This window comes from Nymphaea colorata, chromosome 10 (assembly GCF_008831285.2).
Source record: "Nymphaea colorata isolate Beijing-Zhang1983 chromosome 10, ASM883128v2, whole genome shotgun sequence".
Taxonomy (NCBI): Eukaryota; Viridiplantae; Streptophyta; class Magnoliopsida; order Nymphaeales; family Nymphaeaceae; genus Nymphaea; species Nymphaea colorata.
The window spans coordinates 19624140-19639775 of NC_045147.1; the positions used below are offsets into that span (position 1 = coordinate 19624140).

The 15636-nt window shown below is 41.3% G+C and overlaps 2 protein-coding genes and 1 pseudogene across 2 annotated transcripts; 1 reads left to right on the top strand and 2 right to left on the bottom strand.

Annotated features, from left to right (window-relative positions):
* Positions 1-1035: 1035 nt before the first annotated feature.
* Positions 1036-2527, top strand: LOC116263075 (V-type proton ATPase subunit D-like). Its single transcript, XM_031642659.2, has 2 exons — positions 1036-1347; positions 1474-2527. Exon 2 carries the CDS (start codon positions 1500-1502, stop codon positions 2277-2279), a length of 780 nt encoding a protein of 259 aa, XP_031498519.1. The 5' UTR covers positions 1036-1347; positions 1474-1499; the 3' UTR covers positions 2280-2527.
* Positions 2528-2663: 136 nt separating this feature from the next.
* Positions 2664-7507, bottom strand: LOC116262680 (phosphoenolpyruvate carboxylase 1-like; annotated as a pseudogene).
* A 300-nt stretch (positions 7508-7807) lies between these two features.
* LOC116261683 (phosphoserine aminotransferase 1, chloroplastic-like) lies at positions 7808-9221 on the bottom strand. Its single transcript, XM_031640473.2, has one exon. The coding sequence runs from the start codon at positions 9101-9103 to the stop codon at positions 8006-8008; it is 1098 nt and encodes a 365-aa protein (XP_031496333.1). The 5' UTR covers positions 9104-9221; the 3' UTR covers positions 7808-8005.
* Between the last annotated feature and the right edge of the window lie 6415 nt (positions 9222-15636).

A 15636-nucleotide genomic window follows, 5' to 3' on the forward strand; every position in this document is an offset into this window, starting at 1 on the left:
GAATAAGTTGTGGGAATGACAAAATTCGATAAAGAAATCACACTTAAAATTTGAATTTGAAAAATGAAGGGCTCTGGTCGTGTATGGTCTTCTTGATGTTGACACAGTCCCATGTACTTGGAATAATAAATATTGAAGTTTCTCAATTTATGTGGATAAAAAAAATTCATTTATTTTTTTAGATTTCGTAATGCAGCGTGCCTCTTATAAGCTGCAAATTAAATATCGTATTTACATTTTTCTTATTTTTCTGATGCCTTTCTTTAAGATCAAGATAAGCTGAGGAATTCATTAAGCTTTGCCTCTGAAATGCCGTTTCAGTCTGTCAGTAAAGATCAGCTGGCCGTAATTTCTTATTATCGCCAATGATGCCAACAAATTTAATTTAGATCTGATATCCAACCAAGCGGCTTCAAATACATCATATATGGAAATCAAGAAAACAATTTGAAATTCGACTAAGAAATCAGATCAAATTCAGATTTGAATTTAATAAATGAAATCTGATTGGAATAGGGTTGAAATTCATATTTAAATAATGTCTGACTGGATCAAATTTAGGTTTAGTCATATATTGATCTCAACTGGATTGGGCAAATCTCCCCATTTCCCATGTTAAATCCTCAAAGTGGTAGCAAATTTTTGCCTCTTTGACTCCTAATATTAGCATAATGAAGACGACAATCTTATTCTTATTTGTTTATAACTTAACAAAGACTATATTTAAACTTAAAAGACTGTATTGAAGTAGAAGCTCTTTCAAGATACCATCATTCAAACGGGAGAATTTTTTTAGTCCCATCATCTCTTGAAATTATGGCCAAAAGTCAGCCCCTAACATGTTGCTTCCTTTTATTTTTTCTTTAATTTGACAAGTTAAGTGTATCAGTAGTAAGATTGTGCCAAGAAAGTCACGGTTTTTATGGAGCTCTTGAAGGAGACCTTCAACCTGAATCGCCCGAAGAAACGATAGATTGTGCCAAGAGAGTCGCTCGGGGAGGGTTCGAACTCGGAAGCAGTATTCGGTTAGCGGACCACAGAATTTGCTTCTCACTTTTGTCCTCACGGGTGACGCTGCCGCCTTCGGAACGCATACGTGTACAGGACTCATCGTGGAAACAATGTAATTTTTTGGGTTCTGAAGGGAAAAGAAGCGAAAGCCCATAGAACGTGAGGGGAAGTGCTTCCGGCGAGCCCCCTTCTTGGAGTGCTACGCCGATTAAAGATCAGAAACGGCAGAAGAGGAAGGACTAATCGCGACGGTTTTTAGCATTTTGCGTTTGAGGTCGGATTCTAGATCGTGTTTCTATCGTCTCATCAAAATCTTTGGGTTGGAGAACGGAGAAGGTACTCCATCTGATCGATTCTAGGGTTTTTCTGCAATTAGATTGAAAGAATCGTGATTTTGGGATTCTTTGGGTGTAAAGATAAAAGGGATTTGTGTTCTTCTTGTTCGGAATCGTTCCGATATAGGCTAGGGTTTTGGTATCGTCAGGAAGATGGCCGGCCAGGGTCAGAGGCTCAACGTCGTTCCGACGGTGACGATGCTCGGGGTCATGAAGGCCCGCCTAATCGGTGCCACGAGGGGCCACGCCCTACTCAAAAAGAAGAGCGACGCCCTGACCGTTCAGTTCCGGCAGATCCTGAAGAAGATCGTCTCCGCCAAGGAGTCGATGGGCGACATCATGAAGACATCCGCTTTCGCCCTCACGGAGGCCAAGTATGTCGCCGGCGATAATGTCAAGCACGTCGTCCTCGAGAACGTCCGATCCGCGACGCTGAAGGTTCGATCCCGTCAGGAGAACGTCGCCGGCGTCAAGCTCCCGAGGTTCGAGTACTTCAGCGACGGCGAGACCAAGAATGATCTGACCGGGCTAGCGAGGGGCGGGCAGCAGATCCAGCTCTGCCGCGCAGCCTACATCAAGGCCATCGAGGTCCTAGTCGAGCTCGCTTCTCTGCAAACGTCGTTCCTGACGCTCGATGAGGCGATAAAAACGACGAATCGGAGGGTCAACGCGCTCGAGAACGTGGTGAAGCCGAGGCTCGAGAACACAATCAATTACATCAAGGGTGAGCTCGATGAGCTAGAGAGAGAGGATTTCTTTCGGCTTAAGAAGATTCAGGGGTACAAGAAGAGGGAAATCGAGCGGCAAATGCTAGCGGCCAAGCAGTACGCAGACGAGCAGGAGGCGGAGAAGATTTCTCTCAAGAAGGGGATCTCAATCAATGCCGCGCACAATCTGCTGGCAGTGGAGAAGGATGAAGACATTATCTTCTAAGAGGTTCTGTTTAATACTGTGCTGTATTTCTTTTCAGGATATTGTTTTCGAGTAATGTTAGGAATCAGTAGCTTTCCTGGGGTGGAAACAAGGCCTTCCTTTTTCTACTTGAAGGGTGTTCATTTTGGTTCTTCCAGCACGTAACAAAAATAAATTAACCGTTGAGTTAGCAGAATGTAGCATATGAGAGATTTCGATGTGTTGTTTTAGAGCATATCTTATGGAATAAGCTATAGTTTTGATGATGATATCTTTGCTCGATGCAAAATCTTTCTTCCTAATTTTCTTGGCCAATTCCACCCTTTTCCCTTTTCAGGTGAACTTGTTAATTCGTCGTTTTGCTTTTCGGTGTTTACTTTTCTCACTCTTTGTGAGAAGTCATATCTGCTTATACAGCTGACTGAATTGGCTTATTACTGTAGTTATTGAATGTTGGAATTGGAAGTAATGGGTAATGCGATCATTATAGGATCATTGACCCATTCCAGCTGTTCTTCTTGCAGTGCTTTTGATTATTTTATAGCCTAAAGCATTGCTCTACAAATTTGTCACTTCATCTATATAGAACGGTCTGAAATCTGATTTAAATATAATATCATACCTACAACTGTGTATCAAATCTACTACTTGGAATCACGGTTCATTATTGTCGACTCTTGTGTAGATACAGTTCCTTCGTGGCACTTGATCTGAATGTGTTTAATATTCAATTCATTTTCTAATCCAGCTATTTCTGAAGCGAGGGCGCAAAGGCATCTAGTGAGTGAATCGTGATAATAGGTGCGATTTGTTTGACAAGTGAATGCAAAGCTAATAATACATAAGCAATTGATAAAAAATTTCTGGACTGTTCGAATGTCAATTGATGTTGGTCACAATTTTTTAATTCTTTGGTTATTCATATGCCTTGCGGTCTTTACAATGATTGCATATTTTGAGATTGGGGAAGAGAGGAAGCGTTACTTGAGAAACTTGTGCCTTCTACTATGAAGACACAGCAAATCAACTGTTGCAGACAAATTCAGGTATTATTCAGCAATGGTCTTTGAACAGAATTTTCCTGCTAAAAATAGCAGGTTGGGTTGAATTTGGGTCAGGTTTCTGTTGTATGTGATGTGCGTGCTTGCTGTGGCTTTAACTTTCTATTTGGAAGTTGGAATCATTGGTTGCTGTCTTACTTGTTGCCACCTTAGTTGTAAAAATGTGCCTATGAGTGGCTATGCCCTACATTGCCACCTTCTGGACTAGGCTGTGTCACTTGGGCACCCAAGTGAAAAAGATATGTTAGAATTCTTTTTTCCCCTCTGTTTTTCTTCTATTTTACTTTTCGTTATTATTTTGCTTCATTTTATTTTTATTTTTTTCTCCTTCTTCTTCCTAACTTTTTCTTTCATTTTTTGTTTTTGGCCTTCACCAAGGCTATCCTAGCACTTTTAACTACTAAGGATACCACATGCACGTCTCATTAGGTCTATAGAGCATTGAAGGACTGGCATCCACAGGGAAGGGAGCTAGTCTTCCACCCAGATGTGTTGTTGGGTCTATAGCATTGACTTACTGACATCCAGATGGAATGAAGTTAGTTTTCACCCAGCTGATATCTAGATGATCCCTGACTTCAGAATATCTAGCAAAAAGCCGTGTCCTGTCTCCCAGTTATCCATCCTTTCCAATACTTTCTGCGAGATATAACAGAGATCCTGCTACTGAATGAGCTAAATACTCCAGTAGCTCCTCAACAAGTTTCTGGCTGTAACAGCTCGGTACCATCCTTCCAAATAATCCCCTTGAAAACTTTCCCGGTTGAATCAACTAACATCTTAGTTACAAGCAAAGCCTTGGTCTGGATTCTTGCTTCAAGATTGATTTGGTAACACGCATGCCTCCTTCAGTGCCAGTGCTGCTAAGCCAAAATCCCACCTACACCCAAATTTTAACCTTCAATTGGAGCACATCATCCATCTTTTGTTTAAATTACAATTAACAATTTTACCGGAGGTCTGATGTCACTGGCGATCTGTTAGAAAAGAAAACCAACAAGGTTTCAGAGGGAGGAAATCGATGAAAGTCAAAGTTGAAGCCGCGTTCCAACTTGTCTGAAAGACATCAAGTTGCCAAATATGTAGCAACATTTCCAAATATTTGTAAGGATGTTATGAGATATTTAAGTGTTGAAGACTACTGGTACCTCAGATACAAGCTGGGGCCATAGCACCAATACTATTTCTGTCAAGGTCGAGGTATCAGCTTCTTCTACCTATGTACCCTTTCTGAATATCTGCTGATTTGGATGAATTAAATTGCAGAGAGGTAACTGAATGAGAATGCCCTGGTTACTTGCACCCAGACAACCCTAGCGTTTAACCTTCTACAGGAAACATTCAACCTGAACACTTTCTTCAGCTTCATGAAGAGACCTGTTAATTGTCTTTTCCAGAAAGACCTGCTAATTGTGGTGTTTGAGATTGTTCAAGGGTAGCGAGGAATCTAATGCTGAAAGGTAATTTCTTGAGTGTCTAGATAAGAGCCTGCCTCAGTTATAGGGAACGGCTAGGTTGTATTTTATTCATCAGTTTCGCTGGAAGATTCAAGCATTTTTGTATCAAGTTATTGCAAGATCAAGCAATCTGCACAATGATGCATGTAAGAACCATTGGAACCAAGCAGCTTTGACTAAACCTGTTTGCGATCTGCGAGTAGAGGAGGTCGAGAGCGGCAAGGGACTGAACCGGCGAAAGTTAGTCACGCGGTGCCACGCACCCTTTCGCACAAGGTTTCTAACTAAATCTGGAAGGCTACCTTTTAGCTTGGTGGAGCAGATTCTAATGCAAAGAAATCCCACGTTCTCTCTTGGAATACAACAGATCGATACTCCTTAGTTGCCACCACGGCCATTTCATCCATCAAAGCACGCCATTCTGGCCTAGGTGGGACTGGAGGATGCATCCCATGCTCAAGGGTAGCAGCAGTGAAACGCTGGAGTGTACGAAAACATAAATGCTCCTCTCCAAATGACTGCTCTATAACTTCACCTTGGACAGTGACGCGAAGAGATCCGTGAATAGTATCAGGTGGCTGAGACAGGATGGCAAGATGAGTAGGTCCACCACCTCTTCCAACTGTTCCTCCTCTACCATGGAACATTGTCAACTTGACACCATATTGCTTGGCAACTTTTACAAGCTCCTCCTGAGCTTTGTATAGCTGCCAGGCAGCTGATAGTCTTCCAGCATCCTTGCCAGAGTCTGAATATCCAATCATAACCTCTTGCTTCCCATTTATCCTGTTCTGTACCAGTCAATTGAAAAGAGCCGAGCTACAGCAGCAGGTGCAGCTTCAAGATCAGCAAGTTTCTCAAACAATGGAACCACTCTCAGTGGTTTTTTCACATGGCATTCACGTTGCAAAAGCTCAACAGCAAGAACATCTGATGGAGCTGTGGCCATTGAGATAATGTATGCTCCAAAATACGTCAAAGAAGATGTCTGTTTTGCAACCTGTTACTGTTTAAATTTAAGCATGTGCAAGTATACATTTCAAGAACCATCAGAAAAGATAGGTAAAGAGTAATTTACTGCCAACTGGGAAACTATAGTTCAACTAATGAAGCGGAACTGAAATCCATAATCTACGGCGTGTAAGAGCCAGTCAATAGGCTGCATGAACGATCGAATAAACTGCAGATAATAATAATAATAAAATAATCATCATCCCCATCAACTGTTGCTGCTGCTACTACTATATGGTTCTCAGTAGTTATCGTCGCAAGTTATTGAACAAAATCCAGAACTGAGGATGGCGTTGGAGAGCATCTGAGATTATTCTTGGCAAAAGAGTGCACGAGGATAGTATGAAGCGCCGAACAGATTCTTTGCAATTATATTTTGGAAATTAGGTTCTGCTTTTTCTGTCCAATTTTTATCTAAAGTAGATTTGATGTGTATCGTATAAAACCTAGAAAATCGACTTCTGGACGAGCATATCTAGATGATATATATAGATTAACAAAATTACAAAATGTTACAATCTTAGAATTTTGTAGTTTATTAGATTATAATGCCTTATCCATGATAGTCCGAATCTTATCTACTTGTTCAAGCAAACTAGTCTAAAAGTGCCTCAAGTTTTTGAAGCATGGAGATTGCGTCACAGAATTTTGAAAAGTAGATTCAAGAGTAACTGCAAAGTGTGTGCTGGGTTCCAATGCAGTCCTTCCGATGACCCCTTTCTTTTGAAGCAAAACTTGCCTCCGATGCTCCACCTTTGATCATGATTCTCGATCCTGTGGTCCCTTTGTAGCTCAAAAGGTCTGCTCAATTGCATGCCTACCAAAGTTTTCTCCAGACGGCCTCGGTGCCAAACTCCAACTTCTAAACCAAGGAGAGCAATAGGGAGCAAGCGAGCAAAATGTGAAGGATTGCAGACAAGACACTGATATGCATGTCAAGGACTAACGGGTGACACTAACTTATTACAACAAACAGGCTATTAGAGGAGTTGAATCAGTTCTCCTGATTCCTATCAGAAGGCAGAAGACATTACTTTGATAAATTCCATCCCATTTTAAGTGGTATTTGCAAAGCAAGAACAGGGAAGATTCAAACGAAAAAAAAAAAATCCCATATCGACCGAGATTGCTCCCCTACATACAAGATGTAACATTCCTTTTTAGAACCTTACTAACTTGAGACCATGAAAGACTACTTACACAAAGCTCGTTTGAGAAGCATGAGATAACAGGGTTCAAAGCTTATTGACAAACTCGCTTCGAATGGAGTTTTTCCTTCTTGGTGAAAGATGGCTTCTTTCACCAGAGGGCAGCCCTTCCCGTGGCAAAATCATGGCAGCCTTTCCCTAAATTCTTGCTCCTGGACACAAGTCTGTTGCCGATAATCTATATACGTGACACAGGTATGAAGATAAAAGAACTTGAAATCCTTCTTAAAACAAAATGAATACATTTTAATTTCTTTTTGGCAGTAGTTTGTCCCCACAAGCATTTGTTGCCCTGACTACTGCCTACGTGCTTTTACAAGTTTCCCGCTTCTTGCAAGTAATTTTTTAATAATTCGCCTCCTAGAATAGTCTTCATCATGGTGTGACCACACACCAAACACTTGATAGGATGATTCTACAACATTAAAAACAATCATGGAAAAGAAAAGCGAAATTAACATAACCACCATGTAGCCACTATCATCCTCTTGCCCAAAAAGCTGTAAAACCATCTTTCTTTTGCATTTCAAAGGGCTAAAGAATCACAACCTGAGCTTCATCAGCATATGCAGATCACGCATGTGATTGAGAATCACAAGTTTCAGAGATCTTTACTCTCATAAACACTACCAAAATCACAGCCTGTTTTTTGTTTGTATATTGTGTGATGTCTGTGACATAATAACAACGGCCTGCCAAAGTTGAAGAATCTTCTTGGTTCTGTGAGAATTAACTAGAAATCAAGCACACAAAAGGTGCAGGGATCTCACCTTTTATCTAGAAAAGCTGTAAACCCAACTAAATTCACATGCTGGCAAAAGCAAACACGGAAATTTATTTCATCACTCTTACTCTGTTCACAAACTACTCGAAGAGATAAGGGAGATACAGACAAGGAAGAAACAAGACACTCAAACCACCTTAGGGATTAAATAAGATATTTAATCACCTTTTAATCTCCTCCCGTCGGCAAAAAACAGAAGAAGACGGATCAAGCCCTACCGTAGCATTCAAGCATGCTTGGCCTGAAAACCTTTCATAAAAGCAACCAATTTCTGGATTCCTTCCAACGGCATTGCGTTATAGATCGAAGCGCGCATGCCACCAACGGATCTGTGTCCCTTCAGCTGCACCATCCCTTGCGCAGCTGCCTCCTTGATAAATTCGGCCTCGAGCTCAGACTTCTCGAGCGTGAAGGGAACGTTCATGTGAGATCGCACCGACTTTTCGACGGGGCATCGGTAGAAGCCGCCGCTCTCATCGATCGTTTCGTAGAGGATCCTCGCCTTCTCCGCGTTCTTCCTCTCAATCTCCTCCAATCCTCCCTGGTTCAGCAGATCTTCGAAAACCAGCCCGCACATGTAGATGGGGAAGCAGGGGGGAGTGTTGTACAGAGACTTGTTGTCCGCGTGGATCTTGTAGTCGAGCATCACGGGAGTCACCGGCTGGGCGTTGCCGAGGAGATCCTTCCGAACGATGACGATTGTCACGCCAGAGGGGCCGACGTTCTTCTGCGCCCCGGCGTAGATCAGCCCAAATTTCGATACATCCACCGGCTTCGAGCAAAAATTAGACGACATATCGGCCACAAGAACGGTGTCTTTGCCGATAGGCGTCGGGTAATCCTTGAATTCGACGCCATGGATGGTCTCGTTGGCGCAGATGTGAAGGTAGTTGGCATTTGGGTCTTGCTTGATCTCGCCGAAATCAGGGATTTTGGTGAACTTCTCTGATTTCCCCGACCACGCAAGGTTGGGTTTGCAGAACTTTTGTGCTTCCTTGAAGGCCTTGTCTCCCCACGATCCGGTAACCACGTAATCGACAGTATCCTCAGGTTTGCAGAGATTGAGAGGGATAGCGGCGAACTGGGTGGTGGCGCCGCCCTGGAGGAAGAGGACCTCGTAGTCGGTGGGGATGCTCAGGAGCTGCCTGAGGTCGGCCTCCGCCTTCTGGATAACGGAGAGGAACTCCTTGCTCCGGTGGCTCATCTCCATGATGCTTATCCCGCATCCTCCCCAGTTGACGAGATCCGCCTGTGCCTTTTGAAGGACGTTCAGGGGGAGGGTCGCCGGACCGGCGGCGAAGTTGAACACTCGGTTCTCCGACATTTCTGTGAGGTAGTAAAAGAAAGAAGACAGCTGCAGAGGGGAGCGAGAGCGAAGACTGGAGCAGCAACCGAGAGCTCGCTCAGGAACTGTCCGTTCACACTGTGGGTTCTCCTCCGCTCGCCGTTCAGGTTAAATAAGGGACCACGAAAGGGTCGGTGTTGGTAATATGAGTAAATCTGAGGGTAGTTTAGTCATTTGATCTCGTGCACATTGCCTCTGCCGTTTTCTGCCAGCGTGATGACAAAACCCTTCGGTTCAGTCGCCCACCATTGCTTTATTTTAAAATATATTTCCTTTTAGGTGCTTTTCTTTTTCTTATAATTCTAGAAAACCAGTACCTTTTTAACTTTTCATGGTGGGCGACGAAACTTGGAGGTTTAATTTAATCAAATGAATATGAGACGAAATTATATTATTTTGTTCACAAAAAAGATGAGTTTTGAGAAATTTTCATGAAGGACTTACCGTTACTCCAATTACATGAGAAGCAGGTTTCATATTTTTCATGTACTTGACATGTGCTTGCTTTTGCCGACATTTTTTTATTTGTTAAATTAAGTTAAAAGTGTTTTTTCATGTTTACATAAGAAAGTCATTTCCATTACTTTTTCAAATAGACTATTTTTCTTAACTAATGTCAAGAGGGAGTAGTAAAGGTGGACATTCGTTTGGAAGCTGTACAAAAGCGATGGATGAATCAACAAAATGAAGATGAAAATGTGAAGCGTATTTCCAATTTGTGGCCAAAAGGCTGGTTTTTGAGTGATACTGGCCTTAATTTTCCACATAAAAAACTTGATATCATAATTTATCTTCTGCAAAAAAAACAGGCCATATATGTAGTAAAATGAAAACATGAAGCTCATAGGTGGGACCATATATTAAAAGCTGGCCGGTGGGCCAAAAGATTTCTCATCCGTCGTAATTTGGAATTGGTTGGCAGTGTTCTTTGTTTTTTAAACATTGCTGTCGTATATTCTTTTTCAAACAAGTATCCAATATCAAACCGACACTGGGTTTCCTTATCTTCTATTTCTTTATACCCTAACTTGGTACCCCTTCGAAAACTGATTCGTATTATTTTTCAAAAAAAGAAAAAAAAAATCACGGTACTCAATTGATCACATTAAACAAATTTCCCCTTCACCAACTTCTGAATCGTGATACAAGTTTACTTTACATCCATTGCATTTACATTTTGAAGCAGTTTTGCAGGTAAAGTGAACCTTAACATGGACTCTAACCAAGTGCACCATGATATATTGATCAATGTGACATGTTGTGAAGGTTGTCAGTCGTATTTTCCAAGGCCTGTGAAATAAGATTCCTATCCGAGTGAATAATCTGCTGCAAGAGAAAACACATTTTGGCAGGAGTACTGAATTTGGACGTTATCTTACAGTGGGCTGCCCAAGAAAAACAACTCCGGCCCAGCCAAGAGAAATGCAAAATGGATTTGTCTTCCTTTTCTTTAATCTCATCAACTTGTGTACGAAAAGGCTTTCAGAGGATGGAAAGACACCGAAACTGTATACAAGGAGCCGCGGCATTCGCGCCTTTGACAAATCCACGGCGCCCGAGTTCCCTTCCAGCTTCATTCTGCACTACCCACTTCCATTTTAACTCCGTTTGGGAGATTCTTATTTCCCATCGGAGAAATAATTCAGAGATCATTGCTGGAGAACTAGAGCTCTAGTTGGGGGCCAATGCTTTGAGAAAATTAGAGCTCTTCAGTTGGTGGCAAATGATGTCGACATGCTTTAAAATGGAGTGCTTTTTACGAATACGAGTAGCAACTGTGACTTCAGCGAAAATCGTAGGCGCCCAAGAGAGAGTGAAATGGTAAAAGATCCGCATAAAAGGGAAGTAGTTGCAGTTCAAACTGATACCGTATCTATATTCATCAATATTCGGAGTAACTGGAACAATATTTCACCCTACTTGTAACAATTCGATCTACTCCTGAGCTCGGGTCCTTGGTTTGATGGATCCCAACCCAACCTCTAGATGAGAGCGAAACCCCTCTTTCTCGCTCTCAACGTGTAGAGCTGTTTAGTTGTGTGGGTTGGAGTCGCTTTGCTCCCATTGGCACATGATGAGAAAACCGTTGCAACATCACGCATGGATTTGGCAAGTTTTCCTTCCTTATTAACTCTGCTACTGTTGCCATTCATGCCTCATCTAGCAGTTAATGGGACGTTGAGAAATATTCTTTTATTGTAAATCTTTCCCCAACGTATATCTATTCCTTGTAAGTCTGGAAAATAATGTAATGGAAAACCAGAGCGAGACTGCGTGATGTTTTTGCCGTGGATGTAGGATTTACAAATCCGAACCACGTAAATCCGTGCGTGCACTCTCCTTCTTCCTCTTTCTCTCAAATTCTAACATGGTATCAGAGCAGTTTACCTGAGCAGTTGGAGATAATTAGTGAGGAGCTGAATCGGTTCATCTCTGACATATGCAGCAGAGAAATTCTGTCGACTGTGAGAATTCCAGCGATAGGAGTTGCTGTGGAGTACAGGAAGAACGGACAGAGATAGACGCAACGCTTGAAAACAGAGGACCGACAGAGGAGTCTCTGCTCAGTCCGTGATTCCAACCTATGGCGTTGTTTTCTCCCATAATCTCAGCTGTCGAGCATGGAACGAATTGAATTCTAGGTCTTTGAAGATCGTTCCTGCACTATCCCATATTTTTTTGGAGAACTCTGGAGGAAGCAGTCGATTTTTGCAGTTCCGTTTTTTTTCACGAAGTTGTGTGAGACAGCCAGTGACCAACTCTCATCCGCTCCCCAAATCTGATAAGGACGTTTTTGTTCTATGTGATATTCTTCATCCTCTATGTTCAGTTGATCATAAAGCAGTGATAGCCTTCAAAGGGTCAAGTTCTTTTTTTATTTTCTTACTTATCCATGGCATCGTCGTACGATGGAACCAATGACTCTCAGGGACAGAACTCGACAAATGGATCTTCTACACAACAACATATCGTCGTGGAGACAGGTACCACTATTCTCAAAATTACAAATGTTTCATTGAATGGCTTAAATTATATGTCATGGTCCAAAGCTGCTACTTTGTTTTTGAGTGGGAAACTTAAACTAGGGTACGTTAATGGAAAAAAACCAAAACCAGCCATTGACGATCCTAACTATGATGAATGGGAGTCTGGAAATCATATGGTCATGTCTTGGTTATTAAACTCGATGGATTATAAAATCGCTGAAAGCTTTTATTACTTTGATACGGCCGAAGAAATATGGAATGCTGCTAAAGAATTATATAGTGAAAAATATAGTACGGCGCGCATGTATCAACTCTCCCATGAAATCTATGAGTTGAAGAAAGGTCATATGTCCTTGAGTGACTATATTGCTACACTCAAAGGAAAGTGGAATGAGATGGACTCACATTGCCCCCTCTCAACCGATCTTGCTCGCATTAAGAGGCAGCGAGACCAAGAAAGAACTTTCAAACTCTTAGCTGGTTTAGGCGAGGATTATGAACAAGCAAGAAGCCAAATATTAATGACCCCTGATCTGCCCTCTTTGGATATGGTGTGTAACACCCTTTTACGAGAAGAGAAAAGGAGAAAGGTGATGAAGACCAGTGACACTATTGATACTAAAACCACCAGTGAAAATATTGAAAAAGTTGCTTTTAATGTCTCGGCCAGCAAAAGATTTGAAGGAAAAATAGAAGCTCAGCAGTCGTTCAGAAATAGAGGCAAACGACCAGTGTGCACTTATTGCAAAAAAGAAGGGCATGTTCGAGAAAAGTGCTGGAATTTACACGGAAAGCCTACAAACAAGGGAGATTTTCCAAAGCAGCAGTATAAGCCTCAGGCCCAGCTAGTTCAGTCCGATGTTCAATCCGACGAAGGTGAGGTTACACTTGCCACTATTGCAAAGATGATTAAAAATATGAATGGCCAGAGACACACCAACACGGTAACAGCCGCATCGGCATTCACTTCACCCGGGAATCAGCCAGGTATGAATTCAAACTTCTCTCTTACTAGAAAATACTCTTGGATCGTGGATTCCGGCGCATCCGAACATATGTCTTGTTTTCACAATAACTTGAAAGATATAGAAAATAAAAGTGAAAATAGAACTGTCACTATAGCTGATGGTACCTCCCTTAAAATTGTTGGAGTTGGAAAAACAAATCTCTTTGAAAAGGAATTGAAGACTCTTTATATGCCTAATCTTGCATCCAATCTTTTATCTGTCTCTAAGATTACACATGATCTAAATTGCAATGTTATTTTTTCTCCCAACAATGTAATCTTTCAGGACAGGTTGACGAAGAGGACGATTGGTGAAGGAAAAGAAGAGAATGGAGTGTATGTGATCAATCAAAATCATAATGTTGCTATGATTGCTAGTTCGGGATTTGATTTTCACTTGTGGCATTGCAGACTTGGTCACCCCTCCAATAGAGTCATGTCTTTAGTTTTTCCTCATGAAATATTTGACTTACATGTGTGTGAAATTTGTCAATATGCGAAAATGACTCGCCCTCCTTTTGGTTTGTCTGAAACTGTTGCTAGTAAACCATTTGATTTGGTACATGCCGATGTTTGGGGTCCTGCCCCAGTAGTCTCTTATAATGGTTTTAAATACTACTTATCTTTTATTGATGATTTCTCTAAGGTAACTTGGTTATATCTTCTTAATTCCAAGGACCAAGTTTTTGAAAATTTTGTGATTTACTATAATATGGTAAGAACTCAATACAATGTTCGTATTAAGACCTTGAGAACTGATAATGGGACTGAGTTTAAAAATTGTTTTTTTGAAAATTTTGAAAATACGAGTGGTATGATGCATCAATACTCATGTGTAAAAACTCCGCAACAAAATGGAGTAGTCGAGAGGAAAAATCGTCATATTCTTGAAATTACTCGTTCCTTACTTTTTCAGTCTTGTATGCCTAAACAGTTTTGGAGCGAGGCGATTATGAGTGCTTGCTATTTGATTAACCGAACTCCTAGTTGCAGACTAAGAGGAAGATCACCACTTCACATCCTTACTGGGCGCAAGATCAGTATCAATCACTTGAAGTTGTTTGGCAGTACCGTGTATGTTATGATCGACAAAACTGAACGCGACAAACTTAGTCCGAAAGCTCACAAATGTGTGTTTATGGGATATTCAGTCAGCAAAAAGGGCTATAGATGCTACAACCCTCATGACCAGCGCATGTATATTTCTAGAGATGTCAAATTTGATGAGTCAGTGCCATATTTTAAAAATCACCGTCATCAAGAAAGGCGACAGGGGGAGACTACCTTACCAAATATTAGCATATATGATGATTTGGTCGCTATTTCTACAAACCAAGGATATCCAAATGAACAAGAAGAAGCTCAAGTGCAAACCTTGATCGAAAGCATGGGAGCTCATGAAGTTGAAATTGAAGGCCACACAACTGGAGTCGCCGAGCCAAGAAGATCACAAAGAATCATTCAAGCGCCTAGGCACTTGAAAGATTATGTTACATACAAGGCAGTCATGCATCCCATCGAAAAATGTGTGACATTCAAAAATTTCTCCGAGAAACACTGTGCTTTTTTGGCCACCATAGAAAAAGAAGTAGAACCAAGATCATATGAGGAGGCCAAAGATAACCCCGTTTGGATCAAAGCCATGCAGGAAGAGATTGATGCCCTAAACAAAAATCAAACATGGGAAATTACTCAATTGCCTGAAGGAAAACGCGTAGTTGGCTGCAAATGGGTTTTTAAAATCAAATACAATAGCGATGGTACAGTGGAAAGATACAAGGCTAGGCTTGTTGCAAAAGGGTACACTCAAATACAAGGATTGGATTATGAGGAAACTTTTGCCCCGGTAGCCAAGATGAATACTGTTCGAATATTGCTCTCGATCGCTTGTAATTATGATTGGCCATTATTTCAATTAGATGTAAAAAATGCCTTTTTGCAGGGAGACTTACAAGAAGAAGTATATATGAAGCTACCTCCTGGATGGTCTCAAGAGAACTCTACATCAGTATGCAAGTTACGAAAATCGATATACGGACTTAAACAATCTCCTCGAATGTGGCACTTCAAATTGAGCAAAGCTCTCGAACAATATGGATTCTATAGGAGCAAAGCCGACAACTCTCTGTTTATCAGTAAGAAAGACAATGACATTACTTTGGTGCTTATATATGTAGATGACATAATTATCACAGGTAGCAACGGTCTCAAAATCAAGGACGCAAAAGAATTGCTTCAGAAAACCTTCGACATAAAGGATTTGGGAAGGTTAAAATATTTTCTAGGGATAGAGATTGCTCAGTCAAGGAAAGGGTTGTTTATGTCACAAAGAAAATATGTCATTGATCTACTCAAAGAAACTGGAAAACTTGGATGTCGCCCTGCAGATACACCTATGGTTTTCAACCACAAAGAAGATATCACAAAGAGAAATGACATCCCAGAAATTTCAAGATATCAACGATTGGTAGGGAAACTTATATATCTCACTGTTACAAGACCCGACATCACCTACGCAG

Excerpts from the sequence above, each read along its gene's own strand:
- LOC116261683 (XM_031640473.2), bottom strand. The coding sequence starts at position 9,103 with ATGTCGGAGAACCGAGTGTTCAACTTCGCCGCCGGTCCGGCGACCCTC.
- LOC116263075 (XM_031642659.2), top strand. The coding sequence starts at position 1,500 with ATGGCCGGCCAGGGTCAGAGGCTCAACGTCGTTCCGACGGTGACGATG.